Source organism: Gossypium arboreum, chromosome 3 (assembly GCF_025698485.1).
Source record: "Gossypium arboreum isolate Shixiya-1 chromosome 3, ASM2569848v2, whole genome shotgun sequence".
NCBI classification, from domain to species: domain Eukaryota; kingdom Viridiplantae; phylum Streptophyta; class Magnoliopsida; order Malvales; family Malvaceae; genus Gossypium; species Gossypium arboreum.
Window position 1 is genome coordinate 46,676,388 of NC_069072.1, and position 17,195 is coordinate 46,693,582.

Consider the following 17,195-nt stretch of genomic DNA (forward strand, 5'->3'; position numbering starts at 1 on the left):
AGTTTTACTTCAGATGCTGCTTGGATGATAGTGGTAGATGTTCGATAAGGTAAAACTCAAGTTGAAAAAACCAAATAGAGTACTATATGTGTCAAGCTGTCGGCCCTAATGACAGTCTGTATTAAAGAAAAGAAAAGAAAAAAAATACCAAGCGCCTGAGATTCTTCTGTAATGGGATAAACTTAAAGAATAGTGCGTACTTTTGGTTCAATTTCCAGGGAAGAATTTATAGTATGGGGTTGTTTTCACACTTCAGTTTATGTTGTGTTATCTATTAAGATGGCCTGATTTGATTCACTTTTTCTAGGGTACTTCCTTTATAAGAAAAAAGGAGGGCCAGCTGGGTCCCTAAATCTAATATTTAGATTCTTTGATTCCTTCATCTATACAAAGAACAAAAAGAATCTGCCAGTCACACCACACCCTTCTCTAAGAAAAAAGAAAGAGGAGAAAAATGAAATTGGCCATTTGGCTTTCCCTTTCTGTCATCCAAAAGGAAAATTAAGCTTTCCTGTCAATTTAGTTTTAATTTTTCATTGAAAGCTTGTCATAGTGTTAGGACAGTTGCATCCAGCATTCACTCTACCTAATTCACAGTGGTGGTAATTGAATGGATTTAGATTTTTATTTTTATTTATCAGATAAAAATTCATTCGGGTTTCTTTTGTAATCCACAAGGGAATCATGCGAAGGAGGGGGAGATTAAAAAAAAAAAAGTGGTGTGTTTGAAGATAAAAACAAACCATGCACTTTTCCTCTTTTCTCTCCTTTTGAGACTCGTTGATCTGTGTTACTTTTTTTCTTTTTTTTTGATGCATCAGAGATTCTCTCCATTCACCCCCTTCCTAAGTCAAAGAAGAAAAAAAAGTAGATATGAAACGGGGAGATGATAGAAGGAAGAGCCAGAGATCATGGCATATATTCCCTCCCCAATACAGCCCCACCTATGTTTCCAGATATGGAGTGAGATCATAGGACACCCCAACAACTCCAAGTTTTATAAAGAGAACTACAGCTGCTTCATATTGAGAGCATTGCCTTCTTAAAAAAAGGGATCAAAACCCACATGAGTTTCAGTTTTCTGCTTCCCTCTGCCTGTCTTTCTTACACAACACAAATTTTGGCTCTGCACAACATGCAAAATCAAGACATGAATCTGGTTCTATCAACTGATGCTAAGCCTAGGCTAAAGTGGACTCCTGAACTTCATCAAAGATTTGTTGAAGCTGTCAATCAACTTGGAGGGCCAGACAGTTAAGTATAGTACTTGCAAATAACCTTAATCATCATCATCATCAACATCATCTCGTCAAATTTTTTCTCAAGTTTCTTCGTGTTTATTGTTTCTGAACAGAAGCAACCCCAAAGAATCTGATGAGGGTCATAGGAATTTCTGGACTCACTTTGTATCATCTCAAAAGCCATTTACAGGCAATTGCTCTTCGTTATATATAATACAACCATACTATCATCTCAAGGAAAACATGGTTTGACTGTATTTTCTTCTTGCAGAAATACAGACTGGGGAAAAGCCAACAGACTGAAATCTGCCTCAGCGATAATCTAGATGGTGAGATTAAGAATTCATTGTTGGTTGCATTTAGACTATTATATTGACTTTCACAACAATATCATCTTTTTTTTCTCTTTTCATTCTTGTGATACAGATTACAGAGAGATACAGAGCGGTAATAGGGATTTGAGTAGTGACACAAGTGATGGAACTCACAAGCTGATGAATGAGTAATAGTTTTACATTGATCCTTTATCTTTTGATTAAATATTTAGATTTGGAAATGATAATAGGACAGATTCTAGTAACTTTTCAATTATTGTGTTAATCAGAAGCTCGAAGATTGCTCAGGCGCTCCAAATGCAGATGGAAGTACAAAGAAAGCTTCATGAACAGATTGAGGTACCAACTATTGAACCAAATCCTAAATTGCTGATTTTCAGTTGATAGAATCAACTCATTTCAATCAGGCTATTTTTATTTTTTCATTTCAGGTCCAGAGACATTTACAACTAAGAATAGAAGCTCAAGGAAAGTACTTACAATCAGTGTTAAAGAAAGCACAAGAAACACTGGCTGGGTATACCTCATCTTCAGTGGGTGTAGAACTTGCTAAAGCTGAACTGTCTCAACTAGTCTCAATGGTTAACACTGGCTGCACGAGTTCTTCGTTATCAGAATTGACAGAAATAGGAGGTTCAAGCTTAAAACAAATGGAAAGAAGGCCAATGAAAGGCACTATATGTTCCAGGGAGAGCTCATTGACATCTTCTGAGAGCTCAGGAAGAACGGAGGATGAGGAACCACCAAAGAATGAGAATATTTGTATCCGGAAATCTAATACTTGCTTTGAATTTAACTTTATGGAAATTTACCCTGAAAAGAAGGGTTTGATTAGTGGCTCAAGCAATGAAGTTAGTGGAAAGAAAAGAAGTGTTACTAATATTTGTGATGGCATATGTGTTGACCAACCAGTAGCTAAAAGATTAGAGCTTCCCGAAGAGGAAACTGGTTGTGGATTGAGAAAGTCTGGATTGTTGGGGTCATTTGATCTAAATAACCAATACCAAAATGACAATGAATCAAGTCCGAAAGCAATAGACTTGAACCGCAAGGAATAGATCCGCTCAGGGGGCATGGTTGTTAGTAAATATAAACTAAGCTGGGAACTTGATTATTTAGTACCAATCTTTTGTTTATAGACTATGTAAATTGTTATATGTATTGAACTCCCAAGAACTTTTGAAAGAATACTTGATATCAGAAACAAGGTATAATGTATATTTTGCAGAGACATCTGTTCATTCTCTCCCTCTAACTTGGAAAAGGTGGCTGATGCTAATACCAGAATCCGAAAATTCAAATTTCAGGTGATCATAGTAACCCACCGACCAGTTCTTATCAAGTTTGAAAGAATTATTGTAATCATAGTAATCTGTTCCAAAAGATGTTGAGCCAGGGGGGCATGATTAAGCCTTTCTTTCTTTCGTTTAATGTGCCTTATTGAAGAAAATCAAACTTGAAGGAGAAGAAATCATCATAGCAGCAAAATCATTTTATAAGTTTCCAACAAAAGGAACAAAATCGTTTTCCCATACTATTTGTCATGGAAGCAATGAAAGTTGCAAAAAACTATTAGCCATGAGAGGCTTCTCAAAGCATTTATTTTGTTGTTTGTTGACCTACCTGACAGACTAGAGGTAAGGGTGTTTCTTTTGTTAGCAGAAATTTCATTTGCAAGCCTTGAACGTTCGTTGTAGAAGAACTTCCTTACATGACCTCTATTGTGAAAAAAAAAGTCGCAGGTAAATCCTTTTATTACATTGTTATGAAAATAACTCTAGAAATACATTCAAACAAGAAATTTCAGGTGCTACGGTTTCAGAAGCCATGGAAACTTAATGGATAATTCCTTACAATTTGGTATGCAACACCAAATGAACCAAACCCACATAAAGCTGAGAATGAATAGCGAAAGAGTTATAGGAAATGAAGTTTTGGAGAGAAATAGATAATGTACTTTAAATCAGTTTCGAAGTATATTTATTTTAATTTATGAGTAATAATTAAATGTAATGTTTGTAATAATAATAACAAAAAAACCCAAACTGACATTCCAAACATTAAATTTTTAAAATTAATTTTAATTCTAAATAAAATTCAATTTAATTTATTATGAATATTTTATTTTTTTCCATATAATTAAAATGAGAAATAATTGTACATCAATTACCTCTTTACTAAAAGGTATAAAATATCTAATTAATTTTTTTCATATAATTAATTTAAAAAGTTCTATACGACCATTTAAAATTTTAATAAGAATACAAAATTAAATTTTTAATTCATAAGAAATGCCATTTATTTAAAATATTGAGTTTTTTAAAAGTTGAATTGATTTGAAAAAGGAACGAAACATAAAGGAAGCATAGACTACTTTTAAGTTTGCTTCTCAATTGGGCTTTTCCTCGTTACATTTCAATTAAGAGATACCATTTATTTAAAATATTGAGTTTTTTAAAAGTTGAATTAATTTACTAATTTCCATTTTAATTTTAATTAAAATAAATTTATGCGGAATTTTTTATCATTAAACTATATAATACTTTTAGCTTTTATTTTGAGTAACTAGCAATAACTGAAATTAGAAGAAACGATATAGGCCCGTTTGTTTCACTAAAATGATTTTGAAAAATAATTTTTACAAAATGACTTAGATTTCTGAAAAAGCTATTATTTTCTTGTATTTGAACGAATCTGTAAAATATTTTATGTTTTTGCCGATTTCTTGAAAATATTTTATAAAAGTTGTTTTGAATGAAACAAACATACATTTGAGATTTTCTTATCTTTTCATTGTTTAATTGAATTTATTTCATATCTATAAATTTATATTTTACATTGTTTTTACATATATTGCAACGATTTATTTATAAATAAATACATCAAATTAAATATATAATATTATTCAATTATTAAGCTAAAATATTAATTGTCATAAATTGAAAATAACCAAAGCGAATAGATGATTCTGATTGTTAAAATTTGAAATTTAATTCATATACTTTTATTTTTGGGAATTTAGTCTTACTTTTTAGATATCAAAATTCATGTTCAAATTGTTAGTACTATTAAAAATAATTTATTAAATTCGAGTTAATTATAACGTCATTTTTTAGTTACATGACTACCAAGTAAATATTTTTTGTTTAAAAATGTGACATCAACAAAATTGTCAAAAAAATTGAACAATATTAACAATTAGACTTGATTTTCGAATCTAAAAAGTAGAAGGACTAAATTCTAGAAAATAAAAGTACATGGGCTAAATTCCAAATTTGTGAAGAGTGTGTGGACTTATGACATATTTTAGCCTTTATACTACAAAACATTTATTATAATGTATTTATAATTGTAATAAATATTTATTGTTAAAATATTAATATTAAATATTTTTCAATAATATATGAATAATATTATTTAAAATTATTAGTTTTAAAATTTATTATAAAATAAAATTAAAATAGTAAATAATTTATTAAAATAATAAATTATATTAATAATTTATTATAGGTTTAAATATAGATAATTAAATATGAATTTTTAATAATATTGAAAATTATAATATTTTCTATTAATATTTTATTAATTTTAAATATTTAAAAAATAAAAAATATTATTAATATAATAATATTAAGCTTGACTCAATTTAATTTTTATATGAAAATAAAATTACTTATAAATCAGTTTTTTTGGAAAATTACTTACGATTTTTAAAAGGGTAAGTCATTTTATAGGAAAAATGACTTATTTTCCATTGATTAAGCTGTTTTCCATGAAAAATACAAGAAAATGTAAAAAAATGTAACCTCCCTAATTCTACTTAGACTTAGACCTGAATTCGAAAGATTACATTAGCCATCAGAATGACCTAATAAGCTAGTGGAGTTTATAAAACAACCGTATTAAAAAAACTCTAAGAGAAAAAGGAAAAGGAAAAGGAAAAGAAAAAGATTATTTGATGCTAATTAATTTGTAATAGAAAAGGTCCAAATTACATATATTATTTGCTAATATTGTTTTCTTCTCTTTTATTTTTCCCTTTTAGTCTACCATCTATTTTTATTTCCTTTATTATTCATATGCATATTTAATCATCTTTTATATTGTGTTTCTTTCTTTTCTTTTCAGTATTTTAATTGAAAATTCAATTTTATTATAGTATTATGAATATTTATGAGCAATAGGAAAAAAAAGGGTTTAGGTTTAGCTCTAAGGCTGATTTGATCATAACATTTTTATTTATAACATTATAAGTTTATTATGTTCTCTTGATATTTTTTCAAAAATTACTTTTTGATATCTACTTGAATCAAAATAACAATAATTTTATGAGAATTAGGTTAGAGGTTAGATTTAATTCATTACAAAGTTGGGACTTGTTAAAAATATTTTCATTCTTTTTGAGATTTAGCTACCCTCAATCTTGGAAGAGAACAATAAAGAACCAAAAGAGGGTAACTAACTCTTCCCAACTACAAATTTGATTTAGCACTTATATTTATATGAAATAAATTTTATTTTTCATAGAATATGGGCAAAACTGTACCATTTAAGCTGCATAAGAATTATGAGTTAGACCGTCTATGATTTTATAATCCTATAATTTAATTATTTATAGTTTTCTTTGAGAGCAATACGTAGAACCAACTTTTTTATATATATATTCTTATGAATTAACCTATAGCTAAAACAAATCATGATTTCAAATATTATTTTAAATTTATTCCTAAACAAAAGTTTTATATATACTTAATATTATATACGCATTATTATATTTAGAAAATATATGCAAGATAAATTTGAAATAAATTTACTTTCAATTAAAATTATAAATAAAAAATAATTTAAAAATTATCAATTAAATTTTATTATTAAACATTTGATCTAATTATTTGTTAAGAATAAAGTGTATTATAAAAATTAAATACATGAATATTAGCCTCTAGTTAATAATGTTAAATTTGTAAATTGTCATTACAGATCAAGAAAGTACTTAGTAAACCAAACGCGATAATATAACTTCCCTGATATTTTAATTAATACCTTTCAATGAATATCAAACATTGTAAAGTAACATTCTCGATATTCCAAGCAAACACATTCATTAGAATCATAATATGTGAAAACACCAAGCGCTATCTTATGGTCCATTCCTTATCTTCCTTACATATATCAAAATAATTTTTATTTTTTTTTACAGAAATTATATAAGTATTAGGAAATTGTATGTTGAAATTAACGAGTAGTTGACAAAAAGGGGAGCAAAACATGCCTTTTAAAAAATAATTAAAATAACGCCCCCTAAATCATGTTCCTTTGTAGTAATACTTAGGTGACGCAGTAAGCAACACAGAGTTAGCTAGCGAAAGCAACGAGTTGAAGAGCGAGTGGAACCTGATGGACACAAGTTTTTCTTTGGCTTGTCAAAGATTCCAGGTCCATAAGTGGAAATGAAAATCTCCACAAGAAGAGGGAACTGCAACAGTGCGAAAAGGGTAACCGGCAAACTAGCAAGCAAGATAATTGGAAAGGAAACCCATGCTATTCTGTCTCGAAGAACTATGAACAAAGCAACCCCAAAGGTTATCATCATGGTTGCTAAAGAGAAGAACATCATGGAAAGTCCAACCATCAATTTTGTAGGCACAGTCTGCAGGAAATCTTCTTCCCTGTATCGAGATGTCAAGATTCCTAAGAACATCAACAATGAAGTTGTGGAACTGAAAAGTGATAATGCGTCTGATACTATGAAAACCAGGAAAGAATTCTGGTTCAAGTAGATTGGGTTGCCAGAGTTGTTGTCATATCCACCAGGCACTGTAAACACTGCTGAGAACATAATGGTGACGATTAGAGCAGTAACCACAGTACAAGATTCAGCTGTTTCCTTTGTCCATTGCTCCCCTTGTTCCACTAATTTCTTATGATAATCTGAGAACAAAGCTCGGGGCGTTTTAAGATGGCTGTTGATCATCTCCTTATACTTGGGTTGCACAACACTCTCCACTTCCTGCATTTGAAATTATTATTTAAATCCTGTAAAGAAGTTGCTATACATATATATATATATATATATATATATTCAAATCACCTTAAACCATTGAAGCTCCCTTTGCATCTGCAGAGCTGCACCCGACACACGATCAAGCCTAGAGGAAGGGGCTAGAAACGCAGCTTGATGCAACATGTTGTTAAAATCCTTATCCCAATGAGTTGCCAAAGAGTTTTTCTTAGCACCCATTTTATATATAAGGCTAAAAATCTTTTCTTGTCGTTCAGCTGTTGCAACAAAAAATATGTTCCGATCTTTATCATCATAGAACCATACCACTTCAGGATAATGCTTCATAATCTCTGTCACAAACTCCACAATCCCTTGCTTAACAGCTTCGAATAATGCTTTTCTCAAGACAGCTTCTAGTTTTATCTCATCTTCTAAATTTGGTACCTCTCGGCAAATGCAAGTTAGAAGCTCTCTGGCTTGAAGATGTGTCAGCTTTAACTCATATATGCTTGTAAAGCCTGGGACTGAAGGCAAGAAGTAGATTTATTTGGCTGAACCCAATACCAATGTGTTGATACAAAAAAAGCTGATTTCTTCTTACCACAAAGTTTTAAGCCTTTCCAGAATGCTTCTGATATTCGGTGAAGTACTGCAAAAATGAAACTAGTTTTTCAACCATCTCTCAAATGGACGTAAAGCAATAATGGTTACATATTATATATACCTCGTTTAGTGAAGCTTCTTCGATGTGGCGGACCCTCATGTGGCATTTCGATGTCTCCAGAAGCGATGAGAGAAGCCTTTTGTGGATCCAAATGAATACCTGAGATCGAGAATGGATAAAGCAACCTCAGATAATTCTCAATGTAAAGAATAGATCACTAGATAGATATTGTTTGAACTGAAAAGCTACCAACATTTATATGTCCAGCGCTGCCAAAATGTAAGCTGAGATCCACTGGGGAATGCTGATGGTTTTTGAGCCAATATGTGCAAGGCCGTGTCTTTATCAGTATCTTCAGCGATTGCCAATAACGGGTAGCGTTGAACTAGATCCAAAGCAATATCTAAAAATAGGCAAAAAGAAATAATAAACCAAAGGTGTACAGGGAAATGGTGTTTTTGTTGAAGAATCAAAAGCAATATCCTTTTCTTTGTGTACCGTAAAATTCATCCATAATACAAGCAGTAAGAAGAATAGCGCCATGGTTTTTACTAGTGGGATCAAGCTCTTCTATGGGAGTTTTCAAGTAAAGATACTGCACTAAATCTCTATGTCCATATAGAGCAGCAACCACTAGGGGGATCTGTTCATGATCATTTGGAATTTCTAGCAACTTTCTATTTTTTTCCACCAATAACTCAGCAATCTCTGTTACTCCTCCGATGGCAGCAAAATTAAGGGCTGTTGAACCATATTTCTGTTTAACTGCTAATTCTAGTGCAGACATTCGCCCTACCAACTCCTCAACAATGTCTACATGGCCAGCTAGGACCGCAATGTGCAAGGCAGTGTCCCCATCGGTGGAAAGGCTACTGCACAATGCATCTGGATGTTGGTCCAGGAATTTCTTGGTAGCTTCCAAATCACCACCATCCACAGCTTTGTACAATGGAAGATATCTGGTTGATGCGTCCTTCGGATCTGCCATGTTGCGCAACAAACTAGTTTTAACACAACACTAGGGGGTTTACTAGAAACAAGAGCCTTTTTAGATGCAGTTATAAGTTCCCCTGTTTCAATATCTTTTGGTAAAAAGAAAGGATAGTAGATATGAATTACCATCTTCATATGGATTGCTTGATGATCTCCTATATGGAGGGGCCAAATCACCATAAGTAGCTTCCAAAGGCCTCATTTTCTTATGAAAAACAACCTATTTGAAAGTGAGGGAGAAAAAACCAAAACATTATCAATACTATGTTTGTTTGATCCCTTTGTTTCCTTTGTATGAGTGCATCGACATGCATGCTTCAAAACATCATTAATATTAGTATAGAAGGATATATAAAAACCAAACCAAATTCAATATTGATGTTACATTAAAAAAAAATGCATGAAATATATGATTTCATCAAATTATCACTTACAGACAATATTTTTCAAGCCTTTTGAATTGTAAACACGAATTGAATGTTATCAGATATTGGATAGTTAAAAAATGGCACTTATTTATACGAAAAAGATTGAGGGTCTAGAATGGTGCAAATATACAAAAAATTTAATCAAATATAGGAGTATTGTTGTAATTGTGTTTAATTTATTAGCTAAAAGGCAATAGTTTCTTGTGATATGACTCTCCAAATTGCTCACATTCTTCTTGGTGAAATTGCTTTTCGTGTCCTACAAGTATAAACAAAGAATAAGTAATAGGATGTTGAAGAGAATTTGGTGTACAAGTTTAAAGAAGAAGAGAGAAAAAGAAAAACAAAAAGAAGATGGTTTGATGCTAATTAATTTCTTTTAGGAACCGTCTAAAATACATATATTGCTTGCTACTATTGTTTTATTCTCTTTTTTTCCTTTTGGGCAAGTCTTGTTGCCATCTACTTTTTTTTCCTTTATTTTTATATGCATATTTAATCATTTATATGGTATTCTTTCTTTTCTTTTCTTTTCAGTATATTAATTGAAAATTTATTTTATTATAATAATATGAATATTTATGAGCAATAGGAAAAAAATTAAGGTTTAGAATTAACCTTAAGCCTTATTTGATCGTAACCTTTTTATTTATAACATTATAAATTTATTGTGTTCTCTCGATTTTCTTTTTGAAAAATCACTTCTTGATATTAACTTGAACCAAAACAATAATTCTTTAATGAGAATTAGGTTAGAGGTTAGGTTCAATTCATTGCAAAATGAGGATTTATTTGAAATATTTCATTCTTTTTGAGATTTAGCCACCCTCAATCTTGGAAGAGAACAATAAAGAACCAAAAGAGCTAATTAACATTTTCTAACTAAAATTTTGATTTAGCACATGTATTTATATGAAACACATTTTATTTTTCATAGAATATGAGCAAAATTGTTCCATTAAGTTGTGTAAAAATTGTGGGTTTGACCGCCTATTGTTTTACATTCCTATGATTTAATTATTTGTATTTATGTTGAGAGTAATACATGGAATCAACTTCTTCTTCTTCTTTTATATATTTTTATGGATTAGCCTTTAACTAAAACAAAACCTAATTTCAAGTATTTTTTTTAAATTTATTCCAAAACAAAAGTTTTATATATACTTAATATTATATATGCATTATTATATTTAAAAATATATGCAAGACAAATTTGAAATAAATTTACTTTCAATTAAAATTATAAATCAAAAATAATTTAAAAGCTAGCAATTAAATTTTATTATTAAATATTTATCTAAATAATTTTAATAATAAAGTTTATTATAAAATTAAATACATAATTATTATTTTTAGTTAATAAGGTTAAATTTATAAATTAACATAATATTCCTAAGAAAGTATTAAGTGAACTAAACGTGACAATATAACTTTCCTGAAATTTTAATTAATATCTTTCAATGTATACCAAATATTATAAAATAACATTCCTAGCAATTACATTCTATTAAAATAATAACTTAGAAAAGCATTGAGCACTACATAAGAGACACAAATTATTAAGATTCAATTAAAGTAAAATAATTTAGAAACTTCAAATTGTCTAATAGACCTATCCATAGGCCGGGCCAACCCACTCGGCTCTAAAGTTCGCTCGAAAAGTGGGAGGATTTGAGAAAAAATATAGGTCTAAAAAATGGGTTTGGGTAAAATTACTATAATGCTCGTTTAGAAAACAGGTCGGGCTTCAGATAATGCTTTTTTGACTTGGGCCCGACCTGACCCAAATTTATAAAAAGAAAAAAAATATTATTTTCCGTTGTTTTCTCATTATTCATTATCATTTCACTGTTAAAATTTATCTTATCTTAAAATGAACTTTCTATTCATGTATTTTAATTACCTCTATTAATGATATCCGTTAAATTTTCATTTATAATCATTTATTATATAGGCACTAATTATCGCTCTTCCGGATGAGTTGCCAAAAGAAATATTCTTAAAATATAAATTTATTATAATATTTTTGCCAAAAAAATAATTATAATATAATCAAAAACATTATTGTCTATTATCTACTTATTTATGTTCTAAAATTTAACATTTAAAGAATTATTTTAGCATATAATTGAAATTACTCTTAGTTAAATTAAGTTATCAAAAAAAATAATCTTAGAAATTGAATACCCCGATCACAATTTTTTTAAAAGAAATTAAGTAAATAATTAACCCGTTATCGTCTAGCGGTGCATGTTGATGGATATCCTTTCATTATCATCTGATAAGAAAACATTTTTCTAATCCCAAAAACTATCTGGAAAGATTTCACTACTCATGGTATAACCATATTTATATGGATGCAGTCATATCATCCAACTCTCACTTTTATCATCATCAAAATTCATGATAAAACTATAATAATTTCAAACTTTGAAAATCAATATTCTTCCAGGGTAAACAAAGAATGGTTGCTAATTATTGGGATGAGTATGTAAAAATATGATGTGATTAAATACATAAAATTAGAAAAGAAATAGAATACAATAAGTAGTTGATTTGTCATAAACAACATATAACTTGCTTAAAATAATATATAACAACCAACCATTAAAATATATAAATCATGTAATGTAAGAGAATAGAAATCAAAATTAAGGGTACGTTTAGTTCATTGTAATTGAATAGGGCTGTAATTAAATAGAGCTGTAATCAGTAATTTAACTATTTAGTTTAATGGAATGGAATAGAACTGTAAGAGTATTCTTGTGTTTTGTTGAATGGAATGATGTTGAAATAGCATAAGGAAAAAACTAAAATGACCGAATACCCTTAGTAGAATTTTTTAGGTAGATGATTATTGTTATTGTTATTAAATTTTAATAAGATTATTATTAAAAATAATTTAATAAAAATAACAAATAATTTAACCATATTTTAATATAATTATTATTAAATATAATTTAATAAAAATATATTTTAATAACATTCTTAATATAATTATTATATGAATTAAAAAATCAAAATATATAATACTAAAAATATATATATAATCTATTTTATTATTTTTAAACTACAATACATATTTAATGTGCTAAAATATCATTAATGAAACAAATAATTTAATTATTCTACAAAATAAAATAAAATATTAGAAGTAATAAATAACTTGAGAATTATATTTCATATCCAAGCATAATATTCATATATTAACAAAAAGTTACAAGCCAAAAGTTTTAAGAACCAAGTCGATAGTCAAATTAATTTTACCACTAATTTATCAATAAATTAATTAAATAAATTATTAAAAAATTATAAAAATAATATTTATAAAAATTAAAAATCGATTAACTAGTTTTTTAACCTAATTCAACAGTTTATACAAATACATAAGGCAACCAATTTGATGACTTTTCTAACTTGATACCCAACCAATTCCTGATTAAACCAACCAATTTGATCAAATCCAAACATCCATGATGGACCAATTTGATCAAGTTCAAACATCCATGATGGAAACAAGAGTTTTGCAAGAATCAAACACGTTTTGGGTTTTTTATAAATAAATTCCACATGAGCATTAACTTGTAAAAGTAACATCACAAGTTACAATTTTTGTTTAGGGACTACCTATGATATGAACAACAATGATAAAACCCACAAATTTTTAATAAAAATATCACCATACTAGATTCACGATTCATTATGATCTACAACTCCAATATAAAATATACCAATATAAAACTATGAAAAAGGGTCATAAAGAACAGTTATTACCAAATAACCAAATGCCAATGCCACCAAAAAAACACGTAAAATGATAGATTTGCTAAAACATAATGTGCTAGTTTATAGCTTTCTCCCTCTTCTATCATTCTTTCTTCGGGTGTTATCAGTCAGAATGGGCGTAAAATCCTCTGAAATAACATAAAGAATAACATCGTAAGGGTTCGACAATAATATGTAAGGGAGAGCAACTTTCAGTTTCAACCAAAAAATTTGGAAAAAAAGTCACTTTTGACCTTGATTTAATTGGTTAATTCAGTCAGTTTTTAATCCCAAAACCGAACTGACTGAAAAAATAGACTTATTTTATATCATCTTAAAATTATTTAAAATATATTTATATTTATAGTATACAATAGATATATAACCATATAAGCCGAACAACACAAGGTCAATTAACCAAAAAAACCAACCAAACCCATCAATTAAACCAATTGCTCCCCCCTAGTAATTTGCAAAACAAAGATTGTTCCTCTGCATTTTAAAATAGTTTCAATTAGTTGTGGCCTTACCGATACGGCCAATTTTCATCCTGGAGCGAGCAAGAGCCCTGAGAGCTGACTGAGCACCCGGACCAGGGGTCTTGGTTTTGTTACCTCCTGTAGCACGTAATTTGATGTGGAGTGCCGTGATTCTGAGTTCCTGCTCAGCATAAAGACTTGCAACTCGTCAATAATAATATAAATCTAGCAGTAATGTCGGATATTGTATGTCTTCTAGTAACGAGTTAATGTAATGTAATGTAAAGTGACAATTTTGGGTTTTTCTTAAATGATAAAAACGAATGGAATGGTATATGACCTTGCATCTCTAGGAAACATCTTGTGCTGCAAGCATAGCAGCATAAGGTGAAGATTCATCCCTGTCGACTTTCACCTTCATACCACCTGGATTTATTCAAGAATTTCAAACTCAACCTAAAGAACAAATGTTCAACAATACAAATGTCAGGCTATCTTTAAGTACCTACAAACTTGTATCTAACACATTTATATACGAATATACTTGTGTCAAAACATGCTCTATTCAAATTCACACCCAAGTTAGAGTAACACAAGTCCAACGTTCAATTTTTGTTATTATTTATAGACATTTCAAACAATCCCTTTCCACTAGAATATAAAAATTGGCAGCTAAATGATATGTTAATGCAATCCCAATATCGTACCTGTAATACGAACCATAGTCTCTCTTCCAGACAAATCAGTCACATGCTATCATTGTCAAAATACCAAAAGAAAAAAATAAAACCGATTAAAATTCACAGCTTAAAAAAATCATATCGAAATAGCAAGAAATATGTGTTACCAAGTAAAAGAATTCAAAGACCATGTAACTTACAATGAAAGTGTCATTAAAAGATGCAAAAATGTGGGCAACACCAAAAACATGCTCTCCGTCTCGTACAGCAGGCCCAAGGGTCATAGTCTCTTCCTTTGGCTCCCTAACCTTTCTCCTCGACTACAAAATCACCAACATAACGAGTTTTAATGTAAAGCATAAATAGAAGTAAATCCCCAAAGTTCATTTAAAGATTCAAACAAAGGAAAAAGAATACCATTGCAAATGCTAACCATAGTATACATTTAGCTAGACTTGATACATGAATGTTTCAAAATCTAAATTAAATTTGATTATAATATGGCAAATACACGAGCACAAAGCGCATACACGAATTGACAAGTAAACATTTAGGCATTAGACCCCAAAATCTATAAATTTATAGTATGCCCCCAAGAATGATAAAATATTGATTTAGTCCTAAAAACTATAAAGATATAAGATAATACAATGGTAGAATTGCATTTTAATTCTCATAAAAATATAACCCTAATCTCAACCCCAAAAAAATTTCCTGGCTTTGCCCTTGTTACTATACAAAATAAGACTAAGATTTACACACAATCTTAATTTTCTTCAGTGTTTAAGCTATTAATCTCAAAATCAAGTGTTTTGTTCGATTAAACTGATCATAATAAGCTTACAAACTGACATAAAAAAACACCTTCTTTTCCCCGATCTCATCCTCGTTTTCTCGGCAACCAAACAGAACTTTTCCAAGTAAATTCAAATGCATCGAAATGAAAGTCTAAAGCTTCTTCAAATAGTTTCATGTATATATCAAGGAAAATCTAAAAATAATAATATTGCATTTTAGCTCTCACAAAAATGATAAAATTGTAATTTAGCCCAGGTTACTATACTAAATAAGACTAAGATTTACACATAATCTTAGATGTGAATGAAAAATGCATTGCTCTAAGCATCTATTAATACTTTATTAGTTTACATTCCATTTTAATTTTCTTCAGTGTTTAAGGTATTGATCTCGAAATATCAAGTGTTTTGTTCGATTAAACTGATCATAATAAGCAGAAACAAACATAAAAAAAAAAAATTAACGCCATCCTTCTCCCCGATCTCACACTCGTTTTCTCGGCAGCCAAACAGAAATTGCCCAAGTAAATTAAAATGAATCGAGCTGAATGTCTAAAGTATCCTCAAATAGTTTTGTATATATAAAAGAAAATCTAAAAATATAGAAAAAAAAAATATTATTTTAAATAATCTAAGGGTTCTGCTTACCATGGCTGATGATGCGATAAGCAGAGGCGTCGATGAGGAACGAGATTTTAAATGATGGAGAAGATGAACAAAACTTATAGGGTTAGTCAAAGGGTTAGTCAGGATAAAAGCATGAAAAAGAGGGAGAAGGTCGGAAGGAAATGGGAAGAAGAATGAAAAAAGAAATGCTTCAGACGTGAGAATGAAAAAGAGAGAGAAGATTGGAAGGAAATGGGAAGAAGAATGAAAAAAAGAAGATGCTTCAGACATGAGAATGAAAAAGAGGGAGAAGGGTAAAGTTGAAACTGACACACGCTGAATGGGTATTCCGTTGGTAGAGTGCCGAATGGTAAATGGTAGTTTTGCCTTAAATAAGGGTGTATGGAATAGCGCTGTAATAGCTCATTACAGCCAACCAAACAATGGAATAAGGATGGGCCACTGAATTCAACTGTAATGATTTAGCATTACAGCCAACCAAACATGCTGTAAGTTTAAAAAATGTATAGCAAAGTGTTTTGCTAAACACATATGTCAACACTTATATATAAATTCAAATGAAATGAATTTTTAAAATTAAAACTAATCTTTTATGGGCTTAAAACATGAATAGGTTTTGAATAAAAATGTAACTCAAACAAAATTAACATCTAACCAAAAATAAGAGTAACTCACGTTCAGAGAATATGTGAATATATTGAATTTCATCTAAATATTTCCAAGCTTTTAACTTTATAAAAAGTTATTTTACTTTTTTAATTTTTGTTTCTTGTCGAATCACCTTAAAATAAATAGAAAAGTTAATGTTTTTTTTAACTTTGTTGATATTATATACACATGAATATTACGCCAAAGATTTAATTAATTTTTTAATTTAAAAATTTAGAAAATATATAAAAACTCTTTCTAAAATTTTAAAAAATATTTTTATCATTTTTAAATTTTAAAAATTAATTAAATGATGGTGTGTCATCTATGTGGCAATCCACATGTATAGCACGTTATCAAAGTTAATAAATGTTAACTCATTCATCTATTTTGAAGTGATTTGACAAAAAAATATAAATTTAAAGGCTAAAAGAAAAATATTAAATGAAGAGTTAAAATAACTTCTTCTTCTTTTTTTTTTTTTGTAAATTTTGAGAGTTAAAAACTCATTATGCCTAAAAGCCATCCTTTGAT

The 17,195-nt window shown here is 29.3% G+C and overlaps 2 protein-coding genes and 1 pseudogene across 2 annotated transcripts; 1 reads left to right on the forward strand and 2 right to left on the reverse strand.

Annotated features, from left to right (window-relative positions):
* The first annotated feature begins 389 nt into the window (after window positions 1–389).
* Window positions 390–2,764, forward strand: LOC108466037 (myb family transcription factor PHL8-like). The gene is made up of 6 exons (XM_017766405.2): window positions 390–1,253; window positions 1,355–1,431; window positions 1,513–1,570; window positions 1,668–1,743; window positions 1,846–1,915; window positions 2,008–2,764. Exons 1-6 carry the CDS (start codon window positions 1,067–1,069, stop codon window positions 2,632–2,634), a joined length of 1,095 nt encoding a protein of 364 aa, XP_017621894.1. The 5' UTR covers window positions 390–1,066; the 3' UTR covers window positions 2,635–2,764.
* A 3,823-nt stretch (window positions 2,765–6,587) lies between these two features.
* On the reverse strand, window positions 6,588–9,897 carry LOC108466039 (uncharacterized). The gene is made up of 8 exons (XM_053025700.1): window positions 9,672–9,897; window positions 9,364–9,457; window positions 8,743–9,225; window positions 8,498–8,647; window positions 8,305–8,403; window positions 8,182–8,229; window positions 7,668–8,104; window positions 6,588–7,586 (listed from the first exon to the last, which is right to left on the reverse strand). Exons 2-8 carry the CDS (start codon window positions 9,437–9,439, stop codon window positions 6,936–6,938), a joined length of 1,944 nt encoding a protein of 647 aa, XP_052881660.1. The 5' UTR covers window positions 9,440–9,457; window positions 9,672–9,897; the 3' UTR covers window positions 6,588–6,935.
* A 3,290-nt stretch (window positions 9,898–13,187) lies between these two features.
* LOC108466043 (40S ribosomal protein S14-like) lies at window positions 13,188–16,377 on the reverse strand (annotated as a pseudogene).
* Window positions 16,378–17,195: the final 818 nt, after the last annotated feature.